Source organism: Tachypleus tridentatus, chromosome 11, assembly GCF_004210375.1.
Source record: "Tachypleus tridentatus isolate NWPU-2018 chromosome 11, ASM421037v1, whole genome shotgun sequence".
NCBI lineage: Eukaryota > Metazoa > Arthropoda > Merostomata > Xiphosura > Limulidae > Tachypleus > Tachypleus tridentatus.
Window position 1 is genome coordinate 77,570,787 of NC_134835.1, and position 23,750 is coordinate 77,594,536.

Below are 23,750 nucleotides of genomic sequence, written 5' to 3' on the forward strand. Positions count from 1 at the left end.
TCTTTAGATTATGAAGAAAGTCACTTGTTTGTATGTTTTTTTGTCCCATTTTGTGATTTTAACCCTTTCTTTGTATTTTCTAGTTAATATAATATTGTTAAAGTTATCTGAACTTTTTCAACAAGTTTTTGAGGGGGAAAAGGCAAGTTTTGCATAATTTCTAACATCTGTTTAAAATTTATTACAAAATCTTATTAAATGACATCTGTGCAATGGCAGATATAAAATAAGATGAGCCAATATGTGATTAAAAGATGTACACTGAACAGAAACAGATATATTGATGGAAAATTTCATTCTTTTGAAAGGCAACAATTAAATATCACTAACAGTAATAATATACTTCTATTTATTTGAAACAATATATTCCCTGCAAAGTATCTCAAATGAAAATCGCATGAGGGCAGTTAAAAGCAAACATGAAAAGTTAAATAATTTGAGTTTTGTCTTAGAGATAACTGTCATAACTAGTCTCTCACTTGTGCATCACTAAAGTCTAACAATAACCAGTTTCATACGACACATAGGATTTGAACAGAGGTATACACAGTTTCAATATTCTGTGTATACTGTAGTTATAATCTATTACATAACAGCTGATGTGATGAATCCAAACTATACAAATCAGGCAAGTCAAGTTTCATTAAATCTTATACACACACATTTCACACACACATAAAAATGGAGATTTAAATAGATGTGTTATCAATTAAAACTTATTCAAAACATAGCTATGACTGTTTGAAAGTGAAATGAAATAATTCTTAAGATTAAGCTTCTAAAACTTTACTGAAATTAATGGATATTTTAACATACCTGTAGAGGTAAAGGTGTTGGTAAAGGATTTATAATCTACTGCATTCAGTGTGAGCAAGTGATAAAGGAACTGTTCTTTCTCATCGTCACAACGTAAGAAAGCATATCGTTTGTAAAGACTCCTGAAATTAAGTGTTACAAACTACAATATTCAATATTATGAACAAGCTGTTCAAATACTAAAACAAGCATGGAAAACTGCATTTATAATTTTTCATACAAGTTCTTGAGTTACTTGAATAAAACGAAAAATGTAATCTAACATTCTAATGAATGAGGGAATATTTTATTACTTTGAGTTTTTTTCAATCTCTAAGATCATTTCTTTATATTATGATATCTTCCAACGTATTTTACTTTCTGTTGGTAAAGAGATAATCCAATCAGCCACAGGCAGAAGTATTGTACAATCAGCTTATTTTACTTCCTTTAGAATTAGATAGTGGATAATATATAAATGGTCAGAGAAAAGTATGACTGCTTCTGCTGTTCCAATATGTTATTTTCTTATGCCTTCTCTCTTCTTTCAAGTGTTAAACTATTTCTCGTACATTATAAAACTTGGACAAGTGAATTCCTTAAAAATAACATCATACTACAAGAACACATTTAAAGTTCACTACAATGATATTTTAGAATTAAAACAAAACTAAATCAATACACATGTTCTACTATGTAGATAGAAAATATTTAACAAACCTGAGCAATTCCTGATTGGACAACAACTTCTTCAAGTGTTTTGAAAGGAGCTTCTTTTCTATTGCTAGCCGTACCCACGCTCTAGCATACCCAATATCAGTTTTTATTTCAGTCATTGCTTGGACATTTCTAGGCATCAAAACAAAGTCACAAGTTTAGAGTCATACCTCTTATGGAAACCAATGGAAAAAATACAGTTATGGAAAACAAGCTAAATCAGTATTATGATTTTAAAAACATAATAATATGTAATTAGTGTCTTCATATAGTTAACAAATCATTTTGCCTCTAAAATAATATAAACTCAAGAAGGCTGAAAAAAAATCCATATAATTAATTAAAATTGCTTTTATAAGGATTGAAACATACAAGTTAACCTGAAATTTGATTATTAATCTAGACTACTAGAACAAGCATATACAGTCAATAACAAAGTAAAATAATGATTACACAAAAACATGTAAGAACATTATTATTGTATACAATTTATGTAAAAGTTCCCTGAGAGTCAAAATATACTTTAATACTAGTACTCTTTGGCTTCTACATAAATGACATATCATATCATTGTTACAGCAGTTTTCTGGTTGGTCAATAACCTTTTGTTAAATGCTGCAAGCAAAACTACTAACACATTACAGTGGAAAACTACAATAATTAAGAAATATAGCAGAAATTACTAGACAACAGTATTTAAACCTGTAGGAAAGTTGATACATTTCACAACACTGCAATAAACAGCCTGAAATAAAAACAGAAACAGATATTCAAAATGTAAATTTTGTAAAACAAGTAAAATTAATCATGTGTACCTGTTTCAAACTTACATAGAGAAGTTAGTAATTATTAATAAAAATTAACTCATAAAACTACATTTACTAGTTTGTGATAAAAATGTATTAAATATGCTAATCATAGCTCAAAAGAAATTTTTAAAACAAATTTACATAGGTAAATAACTTTGATTTCTTAATATCCGTATCACCAAATATAAAATTTAATACCACAGTGAGAGCCACATTTAATGTAGAACTGCAGTTGTGTTATTTTTCTACCCTAATAGCATGTCTTGCAAATGTCAGTTAAACGTTTTAATGTTTATACTTCTGTAATAGTACATCATGATTATCTTAATATATTATTTTTCTCCTCCCAACAGAATAAATCAAGCAGTTATTTAACCTTCTAAATACCTGTAAAAACATCAACAAATTCATGTTGTGTGGATAACCAGTTTGGATTCCGTTCTTATTACAATATCTGATATACCCTCACTGTACGATGTTTCCAAGTATTCTTTAGATACATAGAGTGTTGTTGCTAATACTTGATATTAAGTTGGGTAGTTTTATAATGAAAAAAGAAAGCCTGGTTTGGTTATAGTATTTTATCTTTGGTTATTTAAAAATGAATTTTTCTAACTATTTACAGGGCCAATCAACTATTTGTTATATTTCATTTCATTTACACTACAAATAAATGGTACATTTCTTATTAATTTTAAATTTTGAAAAAACAAGAAAAATTTGATTAAAAAATAAAAAACTAGCAACTATAAAGACATTGTTATAAAACAGTGACTTTGTAAAAAAAATTCAAAAACATTCTTTCTTGAAGTACTTAAATGACACTTTCAAATGGCATAAATCAAAATGACTTTCTGTAATGTAATCTTCTGGTAATTAAGTTAAACATAAATATGTCTGTTCTTTTAAAACAAGTAAATGAAGACTTACTTGATATCATAAACCAATGATACAGAGAGAGGTTTAAGTGCTGGAAGATCGGGAGTTCTAGGTCTCCTTTTGTCTTTGTTTTCTCTATGGCTTGAAGAATCTCCTTCCAATGCTAATGTTGATATGTCTGTAGGAAAATTAATTTTTCAAACACATGTAATTTGAGAATGTTAAAAAAAAAAAACATTTCTTTCCTGTCACATGTACCAAACACAAGATAGACTAACAAGTTATTGTGTATCAAACATAAGACAGGCTTTAAAAATGTACAATTTGGTTCAATAGAAGTATTACTGATCACAGTAGTAACATAATGCAGAACAAATATTTAGCTTTGATTCCACAAAAAATTCTTAAAACAAAATATTGGTTACATACACAGAACAAAACTGAAAAATGTAAACCACTAACATACTTTCATCCACATAAAACAAGAATATTTTGGCCTACAGCAAATTTTCTAACACAGAAATTACAAGCATGTTGCTATAAAACCTAATTTTAAATGTATATATGAACTGATTAATCAAACTACAAAACACAGTTACTTGTGTTAAAACACACACACTTAAGTAATCCTACAAAGTTAATATTCTAAAAATCACACGTCTAATGCTTCAACATTTATCAATGTAAAACTTGCACAAATACTCCCTGCAAAAATGATACTAATGTAAAACTCAAACGTAAGCAATCCTAAGAGAATGTTTATATCATAAAATTAGCACAGTTAACCCCATAACAAGGTTACTAATGTAAAACTCAAACATAAGTACTCCTAAGAGAATGTTCCTATTGTAAAATTAGAACAGTCAACCCCATAACAATGTTACTAATGTAGAACTCAAATGTAACTTATTCTACAACAAAATCATTGTCACAGCATTCACATAATTAATTCTGTATGACCAGCTTCAGTACTCTGCATCATCCACAAACTAACTATAATGCTACTAAACATTAACATTCATTCATGTAATGTAGGTTACAGTAAACTCACATTGTGAAAACTTGTAATGCAAACCATATCTATAACTACTTATAAGGTTGCTTTATTTAATGATTCAGGATAATATATTTGCTTGTTTAAAATTAAAAGCAGTTAACTTTCACACACTATGCTTTGTAGGATATATGATAGTTAATGAAACACTTCTACAATACCTGTAGCAACAGCAATCAAAGACATACACCTACTTATTTGAGCCTCAAACAATGTATAATTCAGTCTTGTAACCCTTTAATTAGGGAAATATGCATATTTAACTATTAAAGCACAAGCTGTAACTAAGAATGGAGATAAGTAACTGGAACAGCATATGTACATCTTATGATCAAGGAGTCAGAACAAACTAGACTCCATATAAGGACTGGAAAGTAGTGTCTAGTTACAGGTTGATCCATTCATACCTGTTTGGATATAATCTGTCAGTAAATGGATGTTATTATTCTGTTTCATTTTATACAACTGTTAGAAATAATTATTTGTACAAGAACATAAAGGAGAAACAAACAAAACACCACAAATATGAGCCAAAAAGAAAATGACTAAGTTGAAAAACGTTTTTACAATCTTACAACATCACTGTTTGAAAAACTAATATAATTAACCTTACAAGAAATGTATTGTAAAATTGACACATAACTACTACTACAACAAAATTACTGTAGTAAAGCACACATAATCCGATACACCAATTAAGTTATCAAAAACACATTACTAAATGAACTAACCCTACAACAGAATTGCCTATTACAAAATGCACACATAACTAACAAATTTACATATTCTAAAATGCACACTCATACAAATTAATCCAACAAAAAATTAAATATTGTAAAACACCCACATATCAACCCTACAACAGTTAAATAACATAAATAATAGAAATGCTGATCACATAAAGGAATCAAATAGAAAACATGAAATAATCCTGTAACACTTGTCTATATAAACCAGACATGCTGATTCAACAAAAAGCCAACATATAGAAAAATAAACATATAAACTATCAACAAAGTTCCTTAACACAACATACAAGAATACATTTACTTGCAATGTAACTCCTTATTCTATTATGTAACTATCAACAAAGTTCCTTAACACAAAATACCAGAATACATTGACTTACAGTATATGGCTTTATTATGGATCTATCAATGTTCCTTAATTAACTCTTTGGATGCTATAATTGGATTTATCTGATTTAACATTTATAGTCATTTGGTGCAACAAAACCTTTTCCACATAGTGCAACATTCAGGATGCTCAGATCCTTAAATTTCCCACCTTAGTGTCATGCATCGCAAAAACACAACTAATGGATTTTTATATTGAAAAAGTAATAAATAAGTTCAAATTCTACACTTCATTTGTTAGTGGATAATTAACACTTTTCACGACCCATCTAAAATTATAATTATGCACTCAAAGGGTGAAAACAAAATACAAGAATACAACAACATACAGTACGGAACTCAATAACATTCCTCAAACACAAAATTCTAGAATACACTGATTTATGGTATAGTTATTTATTCTAATATGGAAATTGCAACAAAGTTTCTTAGCACAAGATACAAAAATACACTGATACATAGCTCTTTACTCCTTTATGGAACTACAAATAGTTTCTTAGCACAAGATACAAAAATACATTGATACATAGCTCTTTACTCCTTTATGGAACTTCAAATAGTTTCTTAGCACAAGATACAAAAATACACTGATACATAGCTCTTTACTCCTTTATGGAACTTCAAATAGTTTCTTAGCACAAGATACAAAAATACACTGATACATAGTTCTTTACTCCTTTATGGAACTTCAAATAGTTTCTTAGCACAAGATACAAAAATACACTGATACATAGTTCTTTACACCTGTATGGAATAACAGTTTCTTAACACAATATAAAAATACACTGATCCATAGCTCTTTACACCTGTATGGAAAAACAGTTTCTTAACATAAGATAACAAAAATACATTGATTTAGAGAATGTAAGCAATTACTAACTGATGACAATTACTAATATAAAACACAGGTATATACCCAACATACATTTAATGTATAAAAAATTCTGCATAACTTTAGTGAGTAAAGATTCAGTTCTTAGCTAAATGGCTTATCTTATAAAATACATGGTAGACTTTCTGGAAGCTCATAGCATAAGCCAAAGTAATTAAAACTCGTAACTTTCAAGGTGAGACCATAATCATGGTTTTGTTTTTCATAGACATTTGGTTTAAATGAATAAATAAAGAGGGGAATTTGAATTTAAGACCTAACATTACATTTCATCTTTGTGTTCAAAATACTAATTGACTATTACACTAAACATTCCTCCAAAGACAAAAGCTACTGAAGAATACAACAGAGAACACAACTTACTTATAGATGAAAAAGGCCTAACATTTACTTATAGAGTAAAAGGGCCTAACACTGAAATACCTAATTTTAGTACAAGTTCCCTGTAATTACTGAAAATGATTTACACCTCTGAAAAAAGAAATTATTTTAACTAACTTTTAAGTAGTTTTGGTGAAACTTAAGTATATAAAATTTCTGCTGATTGGGTTGCAGTCAGTTATAGAAAATAAAAAATAATTATTTATACTCAAAGTTTTTATGGCCAGTCAGTTACCTTTGATTTTCCAATGCTGTAATGTCTTCAATACAAGTATAGTTTTGCATTAAGTGACATTCTTAATTCTTAAGATTTAGGTAAAAAATTCTGGCAGTAAGAGTAAATAAAAAATATTTATACTCAAAATTCTTATGGCTAGTTAGCATAACTTCAGTTAATGTTAATATTCTGATGCTGTAATATCTTCAATACTGGCACAGTTTTGCATTAAGTGACATTCTTAATTTCTAAGATTTAGGAAAAAACCAAACCCATTAAATAAAATTAGAACACTACATGAAGGTGGGTAAGTAAAATGGAGCTTTAAGTATACATAAAGGTAGTATATATCACAAAGAAAATAGCTTGTATACACAGACCAAAGATCCTATACATCTTATACAATCATATTTTCTTTTACAGTTTTTTTATCATCTAGGTTGTAATTTGCTTTTCTACATATTCAAGATGCTCTTTTGCATCAGTAGAAGTAAATGTTTTAACATCACCCCAATTAAAATCTCAGTGCTCTTTCATATACTATAACTCTTACTCATAAAATAAATAACACTGCTCACCTCACAGTAACCAATATGCTATCAGATGAATTACTTCTTAATTCTAATTTTTCATACAGATAGGAACAGTATCTCCTGCAAGTGTTTAAGTAACTTTTGTGATAAGGTGCTTAAGCATGACTGAATACAATGGTGTGGGACTGTTTTAGGTGGTTTGGACTTTGTCCAACAGTAATAATTAATGAAAGGGTGTATTATAGTGCAATGTTTTAGACAATTCTATACTGACATCATTGATGTAGACATATATAACAAGTAAAGACCAGTAGTTAAAATAAAAAATGTTATAGTGCAATGTTTTAGACAATTCTATACTGACATCACTGATGTAGATATATCTGACAAGTAAAAACAGTAAAATACATAAAGAACTGCATAAACAATGTTCTTGGGTAGTTGGCAAGAAGGATTAATATTCTGAACCACTTAACTTTTAAAGTATGAATTCATTTAGTGCATTGTTTTTCTTTCTTAACTGTGTATCTAGTGCTTTATTACTTCCTATATGAAAGTAATTTCACATTACGTGCTGTACTGCTGATTTATTCAATTACTTAAACAAGGTGTCCATATAACTAAGTATTCTAGAACACAGATGGACTTCTATACAGCAGGACCATACTTCTCTCAATATAATACTTCATAGTGCAGAAACCAAAAACCCAAGTACATCATGAAAACAATTTTTCTTAGGTTGTCAAAGTTCTTGTGTTGTGATTTCTGTTTTTTAATATCTTCAATAATTTATAAGAATCATATTGCACAATGTTCCAACCACTGCTTTAAGTCAAATAACATTCAGAGTCTGTTTCAGTTACTTAAAAGCCTCCAACTAAAGTGATCCCAAAAATACCTTGAAATTTCACTATACTTGGAGCTGGTTTTCAAGAAAATCAGTGCTATATTCAATCAATTATCAGACATTTTGTTTTAAAAATGTAACAGACCTAGTTTACTTCAAAACAATTTTAAAACTAATCTTGGCTGAGTAAGCTTTAGTGATTTTTATTTGTTTTACAAACATTTGAAAAATCTAAGCACTTTACTTAAGTTTCCCATTTCTTGAATTTCTGTTCATGTTAAGAGCCTTTTCACATAACTTTCCAAACTATGTTTCACAGCATTACTAATACCTTAAAGTTTAACCATAATGTAAAAGACATTTTCCTCATAAAAACCAACCAAAATACCATTTAAACATTAAGATGCTCAAATGGAATAAATTACAGTACCATAGTATATGATCACCAAGTTACCAGTGATTCTGTCTTTAAAAAAAAACTATAATATATCTATGCCTATCATATACATAACTATTGAACATGAGATCTCTTTAAAAACATGAACAAGACAAAATTATGTGATGTGTTTGTTTATATTCAGTTTCATGCTTGTGTTGTATAGCAGATTAATATAATTGACAAAATTACAATGTGATGTGTTTGTTGATATTCAGTTTCATGCTTATGTTGTATAGGAGGTTAATACAATTGATGGCAAAACTGTTCTTGTTATTTTGCCAGAGCAGTCACAAAATGTGAAGAAACAATATCTAGTGAATATACAATACCACTTAACTTTCTCAAAAAAAAAACAACTATCACACCTTAAGAATATATTATCCATTTCTCGATTTTCAATTATTTCCCTCAATTTCTGTATAAGCCTTGGTTGAAAGCTCTATATGATGCCACATCAAGTGGTTTGACCATTTCCTAGTAAAACAAAACTTTGAAAACAGCTAGAAAGAAAGTCTGAATATGATAGGATAAAGTACAAATTAGACTACTGAGCACTAATTGAGTAAATATACGAGTTCAAGAGATTGTTTTTATTTTATAGTTTCTTTAAATATTTCTTTAACTGTGAAAGTACTTTTGTTAAATTACACCTGTTTGAAAGCTACAGAAATTGTTTTTAATAACAAAACATCAAATAACTTGAAACAAGGTAGATATGCTTATACACTTTAGACAGGTCAAATGGATAATGAAGAATACTTTATTAAACATTTAACACAGTAATAAAAGTACAATGTTCAGAGAAAGTTTTGTCATCATCAGGTTTACGTAGCTCACTTGTACACAAGAACATCTCTACAGTATAAAACAAAGAAATTACATGACAGGAGATTGTCTAAGACTTTTGTAAAAGTATTTTCTTGATGTTTGGTTCTTTGTTAAAGTTTGTTTCTAATAAATATACTATGGTTTCATTATGTTGTAACATTTGTAAACAATTTCTTTTTATTATGTTGACCAAATAAAATAAAATTTTTATCAAATCATTAACATTTACTGTTTAACCAACTACTCGATCACTTGTATTTATAATTTTGAAACAATTTAAAAAGATAATTACTCATTGTTATAATAAAATGGTTTCATTATTTAGTTATCAATTTATTTGATTTACAGTAAATCAGTGTAGGATTTCTGCATATTATAAAGTCAAATAAACAGATAATTATATATTGGTATTTAGTCAATATTAGTGATTTATCTGCCAAGTAGAAAATGTCCATAAAGTTTCAGGAAAGTATGTTTTGACACAAAAATGTTTTTCACAAATGTGAAAATGGATACATCCTGAAGAGATCCATTACATGAAATCAAGCAGGATTCAAATGCTACTTTAAAAAACAACAAACAAATCAATGTAAAATGAAATAGGAAATTTAGTACCACGTTACAGTAATGCAGTGGTTGTGTGTATGATTGTAGAGGGCATTACTACTAATTGAATGCAATTAATAAATTCGACAATTAATCAACTAGCAAATACCACTAATCATCCAATGTGATTAGTACCTATTCACCTGTAATATTAATTATGTGCTATACCAACTTATGATTATCCTTCATGTTTAATTGTTCTGTCATACTGAAAATACTTAAGCATGTAATGACTTGCAAAACATTTTACACTTCATATAAGAAAAACAGGCACATGTTGTCTCACAGTTGGAATTAGAGCCCTGATACAGTGCCCTATTAAGAAAAAAATTAACTTATATAAAGCCTTAATAACGCACAAGATATATTGAAAATACATAAACTGAACCAATAAAGTAACATATGTAGCAGAGTTACAAACTTTTAATTTTATTTGTAATGTATTCAAGTTTTTCTAATGAACCAAAATTTCTTTCCCCAAGTAAAGAAGAATGATATGAGCTTAATCCACTTAAGAGTTAAGTGTCAAATAATAAATAAAAGGAAGGAATAAATCAAGTACTACTTTCTTGGACTTAGAATGTTAACAAATGTGGTTTATTTTGTTGTTATGATTACTTTTAAAGTAGAAATGAAATTTTCTTTTTACTGGTGACTTTGACCTTTGATCCTTAAAACTAAATTAAAAACAATGCTTTGATAAATTATTTTGCTGGAGTTTGGGAAAGCCAGAAATGATGAGCTGAGATAAGAATTGTAAATTATAAAATCTATGATTTAACTCTACGATTTAAGGCTGCTAAAGCACGGCTGGAAATTCCTTACATCTTTACACTGTGTTGTTCCACAGAGGAGGAACTAAGCCCAAGATTTGCTTCTAAAAGTATTACTATTGAACCAATATTCACATGTAGGCAACTGTACAATTAACCTCAACTAACAAGTAACAAATGATTAAATGTTTTTTAAACTTTCTGACATTTATAATGTTAATTACTTCCCAAACAAGAAATTAAGTTAGATCCATTACAATATCTAAGTTACTCTAAATTTCTAATTGCTATTATTCATTGGCATACAAGTTAATTTAGACTAAAATAAATAAAAGTTAAACCTTAAAAGGGTCTTTTTTTAGCATTTGGAGTAAAACTTACCAAAGTTGGCAAGATGAGTAACAATAGTGCTGAAAGCCCCACTTTTAAGAGACAATAAAAACTCAGGCAGACCAAAACGTCTTGTATTCTGTGGATGGGCCGGAACTAAAACGGTGCACAAGGATTGGAAAATACAGAAAACAAAGGACAGAGAACGGGGAAACAAAAATATTAACGAGATAAAGAAAAAATGTAAAAAACATAACAATAACAAGGATAATTTGTGGGGTATAAATTTATACAGAGATAATACATACCTTTTGCAATGAAGACAGTTAAGTGCAAACTTATCTAATGTCTACTATATTTCAAATTTACATCTTGCACATACTCTCATGATCTTAATCTTGCAATAGCATTTTACAGAATATCTTTAAAGAATATTTTGAAACATTCATCAATCACAAAATAATGACTGTAATACCCTGTAATATATCTTGTATCAAATCACCAAAACTGTTAGCTGCTAGGATCCTATGTCAATTGCATGAAAGAGACTTAGAAAAATAGTAACAAGTTACATAGTATTATACATTATAAAGTATTCATAAAAAAGAAAGAGGCCACCTACAGTCAATTCGTTTCCTGAGCACACACCAAGCCAAGGCTGTGCAGGTGTGATGTTATGAGGAGGCAAGAAAAACAGGAGACAAAGAAGTTAGTATGCTGTAATAGGAATATGGTTGCACACAGGAACAAACACAAATTATACTTAGTTACTTTACAATCACAATGAGCAAACTAATTAACAATACAGTTTTATCTACATTTTTTATTCAAAGTTATGGATAATTTAAACTTTTTAAGGTACTTCATAAAATAGAAATTTTATTCATAAATAATTACCTATTTAAAAAGCATCAAACACAGACTAACATTATTACCCTGAATAGATTAAAAAACATTGACAGACATGATATATGTTCTGTAATGTTTTACATCAAAAACTTGTTAAAAAAAAAGCTCAATTTTAAATACAGAACATTTTCATTTAAATCAATTTCTTTTGAACATTCCACCAAATATTTCAGTAACATGTAACTGAAGGCAACTTAACATTAATTTTAGTACATTTTAAAAATTCACCAGCAGTTTTTCCATTAATCAATTACACCATACAATACTTACATCTTTGGTCAATTTTTGTAATTATCAACTTAAGTAAATATCACATCTAACTTTCTTTTGTAACTTGCATTTAAAAATTCATTTTTCCAAAAAAAAAGGAACATTCTCAATCTTTACATTTCATTTGAACCACAAAATACACAAACAATTTTATTCATTCCATTTTTATCAACATCCTTTATTTGAAGACATTTGAGCAGTATGAAAACTACAAGGAACCTGTTACCAACTTAAAACCAAAAACCTTTAACTATTTCCTGTGAGAGATAAAACAGGTTGTCTAAATTGTTTAAACAGCTTGATACCTGTTGTATATTTAGCAATAACATATACACCATCTAACACTATGAAGACTAACATTGTTTATTAAATATATTTATTTTACCACACCAACCCCCATTTTGGGCTCATGTATTGCATTTTTGTAATAAACATTAAAATAAGAGGAACCTCCAAGTTTACTCAACATGCTACTAATACATTTTTGGTCATCAAATGAAAACAAATTCAAAGTCCTTTACAAAAAAAAATTCTGAAACAGAGAAATCTCAAATGACAACTATTAAATCTATTCTACCATTAGTGTTAACTTCTCACAAACCAAGCAGCATACATAGATCAGGACTGAAAATCAACACAATAATGAGTATAATTAATTAAATATACTGTTCCTATGTCTTTACTTTTAATGATGAGAATGCATTGTTCCAGCAGTTGCAGCAATACTGATCAGTAAAATGACAAGTGCCATCAAAGGATTATAGCATCAGAAAAACAAAACACGAAGAAATATAGTTTTAACAGTTGTAAGCCATTTTGAATATCTATTTGTCATAAAAAAAAATAGTAAAAAGTCAAGGGAACGTTGTTACCACAATGATATGCTGTAAAACTACTTTTAAAGTGACAAATTTAGAGAAGACATGATCTGACTTAAAAATGGTGAACTGTGGTATAAAATCAACATTAGATATATTCGCATTTGAAAAGGTGCACTGCTTCACTCCTAAAAACCTCAGTAGTGTCATGGAACTGGATTGGTGCTGAACAGTAACCATGTCCAGAAAAAGACTTTCTGAACCTGCTAAAATAGAGGCAGTCAAATCTATCTCCTTGTGACCAAATCACAGATCTGGTACTGTTTGCTTAACTGGCAGTTGATACTAAAATACACTTTAAATGACTAACTTTTTCATTAGACAGAATAAAAAGGTGCAAGACATTTACACTGCTTTAAACATACCATAATTACATTTGCATTATCAGAGGGAGTTAGTAAATGCTATAAAGGGATTTAAAAACTGTTGTAGAGTGAGAGGGATATAACAACTGTAAATCTGAGGCATAAACATGGATTCAGATGTACATATACATGTAGAAAGAAAGGACTCAAGTGTTGCACATATTACATCTTTAAGTACGTACTTGGATTAGATTATGAGAATCTCACAGATTTAGCTAATGTTAACTACATCTCACTGGTATTACCAAAGAGCAGTTCTATCAGATATTCATATGCCTGATTAGCATACTTCCAACAACCATACACCTTGAATATGCCTCGCCCTACTGAAAGCAAGACTAAAAACAGTTATGAAGATACAATATAGAATGTTTCATATTAACACTTTCACTTTAATGTGAGTTTAAAAAGGTAAGTTCAGTCAGTGAACCAAAGACTTTAAAATAGTGTTTCAGGTAAAGTGATACCTAATTTACATATATTTTTAAACTGAAACCAATATTAATTTGATACAAATCAAACTATAATTATATTATGTGACATCAAAGGTATGCTCCCTTTGTGGATCATATAGTATGCGTGTGCGTTTTCACATAGCAAAGCCACATCAGGCTATCTGCTGGGCCCACTGAGGGAAATCCAACTGCTGATTGTAGCATTGTAAATTGGTACACTTACTGCTGTACTAGCAGGCATGAATAGTGAAATGCACTCTTGTTTCATTAGTTTCATGGTACCTACGATTTTACAAATGTGCTTCTTCCAATTACATACAAGCAATATACACTTCGTATCTGATAAGAGCTGGAATTCTATACTGAGAAGCATTATGTACAAGACTTTATAATAACAGAGCAGAACACATGACACTAAGTGAAGAGTGAAGCATATAACTTAATAATACCACATTCATTAAACTGCAAATTTTTATTCAAAACTGGCACTTGGCATTTAAGCCCCTTATGGACATCCATTTTATTCATGAAAAATAAATAAAATTGAACATTTACCTTTAACATTATCGTATGCCAAATGCAAATAAATTAACATCTACAAAAACTATTTTTGTCTTTTTGTTTCATTGATACCTGAAAAGACAAGCTGATGAAACTGTGTATCAATCTTAGTTCAAATATGCTAATATTTACAAGAGAGGGCTTTGCTAAGATCATTCTGAATCCATGCAATCAAATTATCACTTGGGTATACAATCTTTTATCTATATTATACATACAGGCAAATTTATTTCAAATATAATTAAAACTAAACATATTAGCAAAACAAAACCCCATTCTTTGTAATTATCATTTTCTTAAATAAGTGGCAAAACAGTGATAATTCTGAAACTAAGTAACCAAATCTAGTAACTAAATGTAATCTTACCAGGTGTAAGAAAGTTTGGATCAATAGGTTTTCCTGAACTTTTACACTCTTCTACTTCAAGATAGCTAAGTAGATGAGACCACAAGGCTGATTTACCCTACATAAATGCACATTTATCTATGAAATTCTTTATTTCCAAAAATATCTATGATAATTTAATTAGTTGCATTTTTCCACTAAGAGAAATATGAACCATAACCTAAAGTAACAGTAGCTGCATGACAACTATTTACATAAACTGTAGCTCCAAAAATGCACATAGTATGTCTGAAAAAAACACATTTTTACACCCCACAAATTACACTGTGATTTTACAAAATTAGAATTTTACTGGTACATTTGCTTTCAAATTAAATTCTACATTATTTGTTTGACTTTTGTAATAAAGTAAAAAATGATTTAAAACGTTTATAAAAAGTTTAACTTCTTGAAGAATATAATTCTTTAATTACAGAATTATGTAGTTTCAATGACAACTATTTAAACATTATGTTAACACTTTCTATTAACTAACCTGTTTTGACTGCAAACCATGACTCCACACACGTTCTAAAAGGTCACACAAACTGGCTATAATTGTGTTCTCCTCAACACCCGTAATACTGATTTCTCCATGACCCAGCTCTACTGCTTCTTGCCCCATCTTCTCTACTAGCATTCTTTTTGTCTGAAGGTATCATGAATTATAAAAGTTATATCTAAAAAACAGTACACCTAATAACTGTATTTAAGTTTTTTAATGAAACCAGATTATCTAACAATAATCCTAAATTGCAATACTTCTATCAGAAAAATCAAATGAGCATACTTTAATTGAAGAAATACCTCATTTGTTATAGTTTAAATAATACTTCCAAGTTTTCTTTTAAGAAAGGCTACTTTTTAAAATAGGGATTGTTTCATTGACTCTTAATCAATTTTCAATACAGATACGTGATTATAGCAAAAGCACCTACAGGAAGTAGGTAGAATAGAGTTGTAGTATATTTTCCACCAACTACAGTTCACTTTAAGACACTTACAAAAGAGTTATCCTACTAAAGAGGTTAACAACAATACATGCTAATCATCACAATTGACTTTTTTAGCTCCTATTAACTTTTCAAAAATCCATTTTCACTATATTTGTTCTTTAAAATATTATAAATAGGAAATTATTTTGGGAGCCTCAGTACATAAAAAATCTCAAACAATTAGCCATGTGTAAAATAATGAAAGAAAGTAAATTAAATGTTACATTTATGCTTAAAATACCCTTGTCCTCTATACCACCAAAAGAAACCAAACTATGATACAATCTAAACATGTAATAAAGGTTAAAATACCCAGCTTCCAAAGTACTTAAACAAAAATTACTGGAACTATAGGGTAGTAAAAACTAAAACTTTTAGCACAAAGTTTGTTTTTCCTGGAATAAGGATATTAACTATCAATATTACTGATGTAGATATGGATTAAACATATGAGTAATCAAAGTTATAAGAGCATGCTGCCTTTAAAAGCATGTACACTACAGCTATTGGTTATCAGCAGCTAGAAAGATATGAAACTTTTGTTATGTTACAACAATTTAAAATACTAAATATGGTTTAGAAAGAACGTTAGTTCAGAATTTCTAAAAACTCTTATTTTCAATACTTTGATCTGTATAAAACAAAAATTTCAAGTGACATTTAAAACATATTTGAAGCTTTTAATTCTTTCATGTCTTGATTATATTTGTTACAAAATGTTAAATATGACAATATTATAACCTCAAAAATAATTGTAGAGCATAACATGCTCACAAAATACATATATTAAATATTAACCCAAGAAATATCAATGGAGTTTACACTAATGTCATTTGTTTTTAAAACATTCTTTTCTTCCAAACAAATTATGCACTAAATTGATTATTGGTACATGACTTTCACAGTTTCAATGTTCCTATTAATACTTCTCATACAAAAATAGCACAAATTTATGGTCAATATAGTAATTAATTAATTGCTACCAGAGACATCTATGTTTTTGAAAGATAACAAAATTTAGTGATATTTTCTCCTGAATATTTTTGTTAATTTATTTACAAATTAATTTATTTTGGTCGAAACAACCAAAAACAATTTTATTTAAAATGATGTAATGTGAGGAACGTACTAGTAGAGAACAATATAAAATAATAAGCTATTCATTTGATGATTACAGTTTTAATCTACTTTATAATCAAAATATGTTCAAAAACTGAAGCCTTCACAATTAAAACGGGTACCATTCTAAAATAATCTAGTAACTGTTTAAATTTGCAAATAACTGTTTCAAATAGTTTGCTGTTCATACAAAATTATCTTGTAATTTTCAAAAGTTTTGACTACATTTAGAAATACAATTAAAAAAACATAAAATTTATATAATGTTTATAATTTTCTTTATTCCCTAACTGGCTTTCATTTACAAAATGCTCCATAACATTTATGACAAGTTATTTGAACTTAAATCGAGGTACTCATCATATTTTTGTGATAAATTGCACTACTTTAAGTTTGGAATCCAATGATACTTCAGTCTCCATAATAAGCAATTACAAACACACACAAAAAAAAAACTTTGGTATAAAGTTGAACAAACTAAAATAGTCTGAAAAAAACCCAACAAATTTTGACAATTAACAAGACCAATTTCTTACTCTCATTTTGCACTCTTTCAGTAAAGCCTCTACAAATTTCCAATTTGTTCGAGCAATTATGGCAGGAGACACGTCAGAAAGCTTTGGATGACGGACTGACTTACCCCGTGCTTCCTGAATGTAATGCTGGAAAACAAACGTTTATCAAAAACATGATTTTAACATTATTATAGCTGAAAACAAGAAAACACATTCATGAACTAATATTATACCTATAAACAATATTAACTGAAACAACAGCTACAGTAAATGGGTTTTAAACATGTTAAACATTGCATGTATACAGAAAGTTCTCTCCTAAAATCTCACTACAACAGAAATGAACCAAGCTGTATGAACATATTTCATAAAGAAATTCATGATTTCAGTAAAAGAAGTTTATTTTTAATCCAATATTTCATTGTTTTAATAAAAGAAAGTAAAAGTAGCAAAACAGTTTACTGTAAGTATGCTGTATGTGTTACAGAGCAAGAAATAGTCTGCTTATGCACTGAATTCTTCATACTTTATCAGTAGCTATGAAGAATTGTTTTTAATATGTTGATTCTGGTACAAGCCAATTTTATTTCAGTATTTTACATCCACTGGATGAAGAAAGCAATACATCACCATAGCAGCCCACTAGCTGTTTCCCACAGAGCTAATATAAACAGCACAGCTGTGAGTTGTATATTTCACACTGGGAATGAGTTTTATTTTATTAAAATCTTGTTAGGCTAAGTTCAGAAGTTTATAATTTTTATGTTTTAGTTACTTTTATAAAACTGTGTAATAAAGTTGCTTGCACAACTTAAATGTCCTTCGTTATGCCTTACCTAGTCTCACAAGTTTGAGCATCCAATAAAAAATTAATGCAGCTTTCAAATATACATATAACACACAAAATATATATCAGCTACTGAAGATAATAGCCCAAAACCATTATTATTTTTATGGCTTTCTAAGCAAGCTATAAATAAAATAAATTTTGATACTATTCAGAGCAGAAAGTCACATGAACACAGCATTCTTCTCAATTACTGGCCTACATTGCCAAAACTGAACACACTTTGTACAATTAAAAAAAAAACTGCTCTTTTTAGTGGTTATAAACACATTAATCAGCCATGTAAAACTCATCAGTAAAATTAATGAAAAGGGTTTTTCTGCTAGGTTTGGTTGGCTGGTTATTTTTCCTTTTTTTCAGCACAACACAACATGGCTCTGCAGCAAATTGGTAAAAATCTTAAAAAGGAAAATTTAATAAAATATAAAAAATGAATTAAGTTGAAATCAAACAATGTGCACAAAATGTGATAAAAGACTTGTACAGAACTGAAAAGGTTCATAAAAATTTAAATATACAATCAAGCTGGACAGTGTCACCATTACCAATAACACCATTCAATGACAGGGTTAAACCCTTAGAAGACAAAAGTGCAAAAACCACCATCAGTCACTTGAAGTTGGCCTTTCCAGTCCTGGTTCTAAGTTTTTTGACGATATGGCCATTTTCAAAATGTAAAATAATAAAAGTTTTAAAAGACTTCTAGCAAAACTTTAATAATAGCTTACCACAATGACTAATGGGTAGTTCAAACAGCAGTGTTAGTCACCTAAAATTGGCCTTTCCAGTCATGGTTACAAGTATTTTGATGTCATGGCCATTTTCTAATTTCAAATTGAACTAGATGGACTGTGACTCTTAAAAGGGAATCACATTAAAAAAGGTGTAATGTGTAAATTAAAAAACTTAAATGGCATTAACAAGATTAATGGCCTTTAAAAAACTAAAAACACTTCCAAAGTGGAGAGTGTTACCATCACCAATAACACTGTCTTATGTTATGGACAAACCTTCGGACAGAACATATTTAAAATGGTGCTATCATTGTGACTCTCAACGATGGCAAAAAAGTAAAATGTGACTTATTGTGACCTGAGTATTACACAGACTATAAATTGGTGCATCAGTTCCAGATAAAAGAAAACGGTGAGTTAAAAAACTGTGATCAATACTTAGTCTAGTTAGAACAACTTTCTTTTTCCGATCCTTACGGAAACAATACAGCGAAAATCCAATATAGGGTTTTATTTGGAAAAGCTTGTTTTCACATTGCTCACTCCAAATCGACTGCCAGCTGGCACAGAGCCGAGTCTTGAAAACAAGACCACAGTCTATGCATGGAATAGGCACAGCAGTGACAGTGCTAAAGTAGACAGATTTAGCTGCAGTGTCAGCGAGCTCATTCCCACAAATAACAATGTTGCCCGGTATTCAGAAAAACAGTATAGAAATGGATGTTAGAGAAATAAGGACAGTTGGTTATGAATAAATCGCAAAATCAGGGTGTGAACCAACGTGAAGCGATTCCAAGGCCAGTAGAGAACTAAGTAAGTCAGTAAAAATAGTGCAATTGGAGTATTGCTTAGTTTCTATATGATCCAGGGTAGGAGAAATGGCATACAGTTCAGCAGTGAACACAGAAGCTGCAGAGGGGATTCTGCGTGCAACCACCAAACAACAACAAACCATAGCAGAGCCCACACAGTCACCTGATTTGAAACCATCCGTATAAATAGGAATGGAAGGATGGTTCGAAAGATGTTCAGCAAATAACAGACAATATTTCCATTCAGGGGTGTCTGCTTTTCTCAGATGATTTAAAGATAGGTCATGTTGGAATGGGCTGACCAGAGGATATAACAATATTATCCAAGGACAGACCTAATTCATCCAACTGCAACTGGATACGAAGAACAAAAGGAGCAATGGTGAATTGTTTGTTTTGAAAAAGCATGGCCCACTGAGAAAGGAAAATACAACCCCAGGTGGGATGCTTTGGTAAGGAACAAAGTTTCGAAGCATATAGTAAAGACAGTTGCAAATGGAAAAGGTGCAAAGAAGGTTCATGAGACTATGTATAGGCTCTGAATTGGGGAGGTGCAGAAAGCCCCAGTGCAGAGCCAAAGTCCTTGATAATGAACGGGTCCAGCATCTTTAAGGCCAGGGTTCTGGCAGAGCCATAGACCAGAGATCCAAGGTCGAGTTTTGATCAAATAAGAGCATGATACATCTTTAGCATAGAGTATTGATTCGCTCCCAAAGGGGTGGAAGAGAGGACACAGAGGATGTTCAGTGCTCTTGTATATTTAACCCATAGCTACTTGACATGTGGTATACAGGTCAGCTTATGTTCAAAGATAAGCCCCAAAAACTTTGTCTCAAGGACCTCAGGCAGCACAACTTCACAGATACAGAGTTCAGGATCATGATGAATACCCTGTTGGCAGCAAAAGTGCATGCAAATAGTTTTACAGAGAGAGAAGTTAAAGACATTTGCTGTAATCCACTTCAGTAAAAGATTGAGGGCAGTCTGCAACTGCAGCTCAATATACCTCATGTTTGACGACTGATATGAGATGTGAAAGTCATCTATATAGAGCTCATTTGCAACAGTGAGAGGGAGTTGTTCAGTGATGGCATTAATCTTTATACTGAAATGTGTGACACTCAAAACACAGCCATGATAGACTCCAAGTTCCTGTAGAAAAAAACAGGAAAGTGTCACACACATAATCACTTGGAATCTCCTGTCCATTAAAAATTTTTTAATGAAAATGAGCAAATGGCCACATAACCTATATATATATATATGAGGAGGTCTCACAAAATGCCATACCTCCATGTTGTATGATAAGCCTTCTCAATGTCAAAGAATATTGATACAATATGTCATTTAAGAAAGGCTTACCTGATTGACATTTCAAGTCAAATCAGGTTGTCCACAGTGAAGTGCTGCTGTTGGAACCCACACTGGATGGGCAAGAAGAGGTTGTTTGGTTCTTCAAACCAAACAAGACAAGCATTAACCATCCTCTCTGAGGTCTTACAGAGACAGTTTGTCAAAGCAATTGGACAGTAGTCTGAAGGAATCTTGGGATCCTTCCCAGGCTTAGAGAAAGCTAGGACAATAGCCTGGCACCAGGCATTAGGGAAAACATTCTCCAGCCAGATCCAGTTAAAAACAATCAGAGGAATAGCAAGAGAAGCAGGAGATAGATGGTGCAGCATGCCATAGTGTATACCATCAGGTCCGACCAACGTACCGCCAGACTGATAAAGGACCAGTTTGAGTTCCACTAGTGTAAAGGGACAATTATAATCATAGAGACAATCACTCAAAAGGAAAAAGGTGATCACTCTGCCCAAGTATTGACGAATAAGAAGGTAGAGAAAGAAGCAGAAGTGCTAGATACCTGGCAAAACCTTTCAACGAGAGTTTCGGTGATGCTCCAGGTGTCAGCTACTTCCTGACCATCAGAGAGCAAGATTGATAGGGGGACAGAATTATATTGCCCACTGATCTTTCAAATCTTGTCCCATATGACTTTGGAACTGGTGATCGAAGATATGCTGGTTGTGAACTTAGTCCAAGATTCCTTCTGGCTTTGATGTCTTACTCACCGAGTATCTGCATGAGCCTGCTGGAAATTGATGCGGTTCAAGAGTGTGGGATATCTATGAAAAGTGCCCCAGGCCCACATTTGAGCCTTCTGTGCCAAGTGGCAGGCAGGATTCCACCACAACCGAGAATATCGTGGAAAATGTGTCAAGGTTTTTTTTATTGTAGAGTTGTAAATCTATAGACTTACCACTGTACTAGTGGGAGGCATTTCATTAAAAGTAAAATTATTTAAAATTTGTTTTAGTAATGATATCAGGCTGTATATCCCCATTGCCAATGAGAATTTCTTTCTTATTTACGTATGTGTGTGAAGATGAGAAATGAGCATATTACTGACATTATTAAACACAAAAGTCTATTGCTACATAAAGTAAAGCTTTTCTAAAACATATTTAACTAAGAAAACTGCAAAAAACCTGTCGAAAGCTGTTGTAACAGCTAAAATGTGACTAACCTCTTTTTGACCAATATTTAGCTGAAGATGTTCTGCATGCTGCATCTGTCTGTCTCTTCTTTTCCATTGTGTATTAGATCTCTTCTTTGATCTACAGAAAGTTTATGATACTTCTAAAAGTGACTTTGATTGGAAAATTTTTATATCAAAAATCACAAGAAGTTTCCTTTGTTATTTAAATGTAAAAATTCCATTTCTGTTCTACTATCCTTATAGTTTTCATCATTTAATTCCTGATAATGACCTTGCAATATTTTACACCAACAAGAATATAATTATGTACAGTTATAAAATTTTACATTTAAGTTATTTTATCTTATTTTAATGAAGCTTTTATGAAATGTTAAGAAATATAACAAGTCATTAAAATGATAAGGATGCATCACATTTATTTTGTTACAACTTTAAAATTCACTAAATAGGTATTTTCCAAAATACTACCCTCATAACCAGTTTCTTTAGAATGTATGTAAAGAGTGGATCATCACATGCAAGTAAAATCTATTGTAGAAGAGATTAAAAAAACAATTGATAAAAAAATAAATGATAATCAGTCTGTACTTCTTGAGACTTCATCTCTTTTGAACAAACTAGAGGAATGTTTTTCAAGGTTTTCTCATAGTTAAAATAATCGAAAGTTCCAGACAGAAGAAACTACAGTTGAAATGAAGAAAAGTGGAACTGATAAGTTCAGTTCATTTGGATTCAACTTCAATTTATCATTCACCACAATCTCTCAGATGTGTTGTTGCTGCTCATCTTGAGCTCAAATAGCAAGTTTGCTTCATAGTTTTGTATCTTTAAATTACTTATGCACATTCAATTTAAACATACAAAAGAAAATAAAACAATGTAAAATAATTATAATGAGTATTGTAACTTTTAGAAATGCATTTTTATGATCAAAATTGATGTCTTGGGGATCATAAAGACCAACCCAAATTTCTAAAAATTCATAAGCTTAGGCAGAAAACAGCTTGATAATAAATGCATAAAAAGAAGAAATATGAAAAAAAGAGGTTTAAAAAGCACTAAGGGTATGGTGTAAGGATGAAAAATAGCAAATTAGGTATTGAATTGGATGACTCAATTGTACCTAATTTTGAGTTGAGAATCTTTATTCTTTGTATTCAAGATCT

General features: G+C 30.3%; 1 protein-coding gene across 4 annotated transcripts in view; it reads right to left on the reverse strand.

Annotated features, from left to right (window-relative positions):
- The window catches only part of LOC143232529 (DENN domain-containing protein 5A-like), an 81,198-nt gene that overhangs the window by 16,267 nt on the left and 41,181 nt on the right, over positions 1 to 23,750 (reverse strand). Inside the window, exons 12-20 of one of the 4 annotated variants that reach the window (XM_076468099.1) lie at positions 22,612 to 22,702; positions 17,710 to 17,835; positions 15,556 to 15,708; positions 15,042 to 15,138; positions 11,859 to 11,894; positions 11,288 to 11,392; positions 3,252 to 3,378; positions 1,516 to 1,644; positions 817 to 938 (exon numbers count right to left, since the gene is read on the reverse strand). In XM_076468099.1, the coding sequence (XP_076324214.1) occupies positions 817 to 938; positions 1,516 to 1,644; positions 3,252 to 3,378; positions 11,288 to 11,392; positions 11,859 to 11,894; positions 15,042 to 15,138; positions 15,556 to 15,708; positions 17,710 to 17,835; positions 22,612 to 22,702 (986 nt within the window). The remainder of the gene's footprint in view (positions 1 to 816; positions 939 to 1,515; positions 1,645 to 3,251; positions 3,379 to 11,287; positions 11,393 to 11,858; positions 11,895 to 15,041; positions 15,139 to 15,555; positions 15,709 to 17,709; positions 17,836 to 22,611; positions 22,703 to 23,750) is intronic. The other 3 variants (XM_076468100.1, XM_076468102.1, XM_076468103.1) reach the window with 3 other exon arrangements.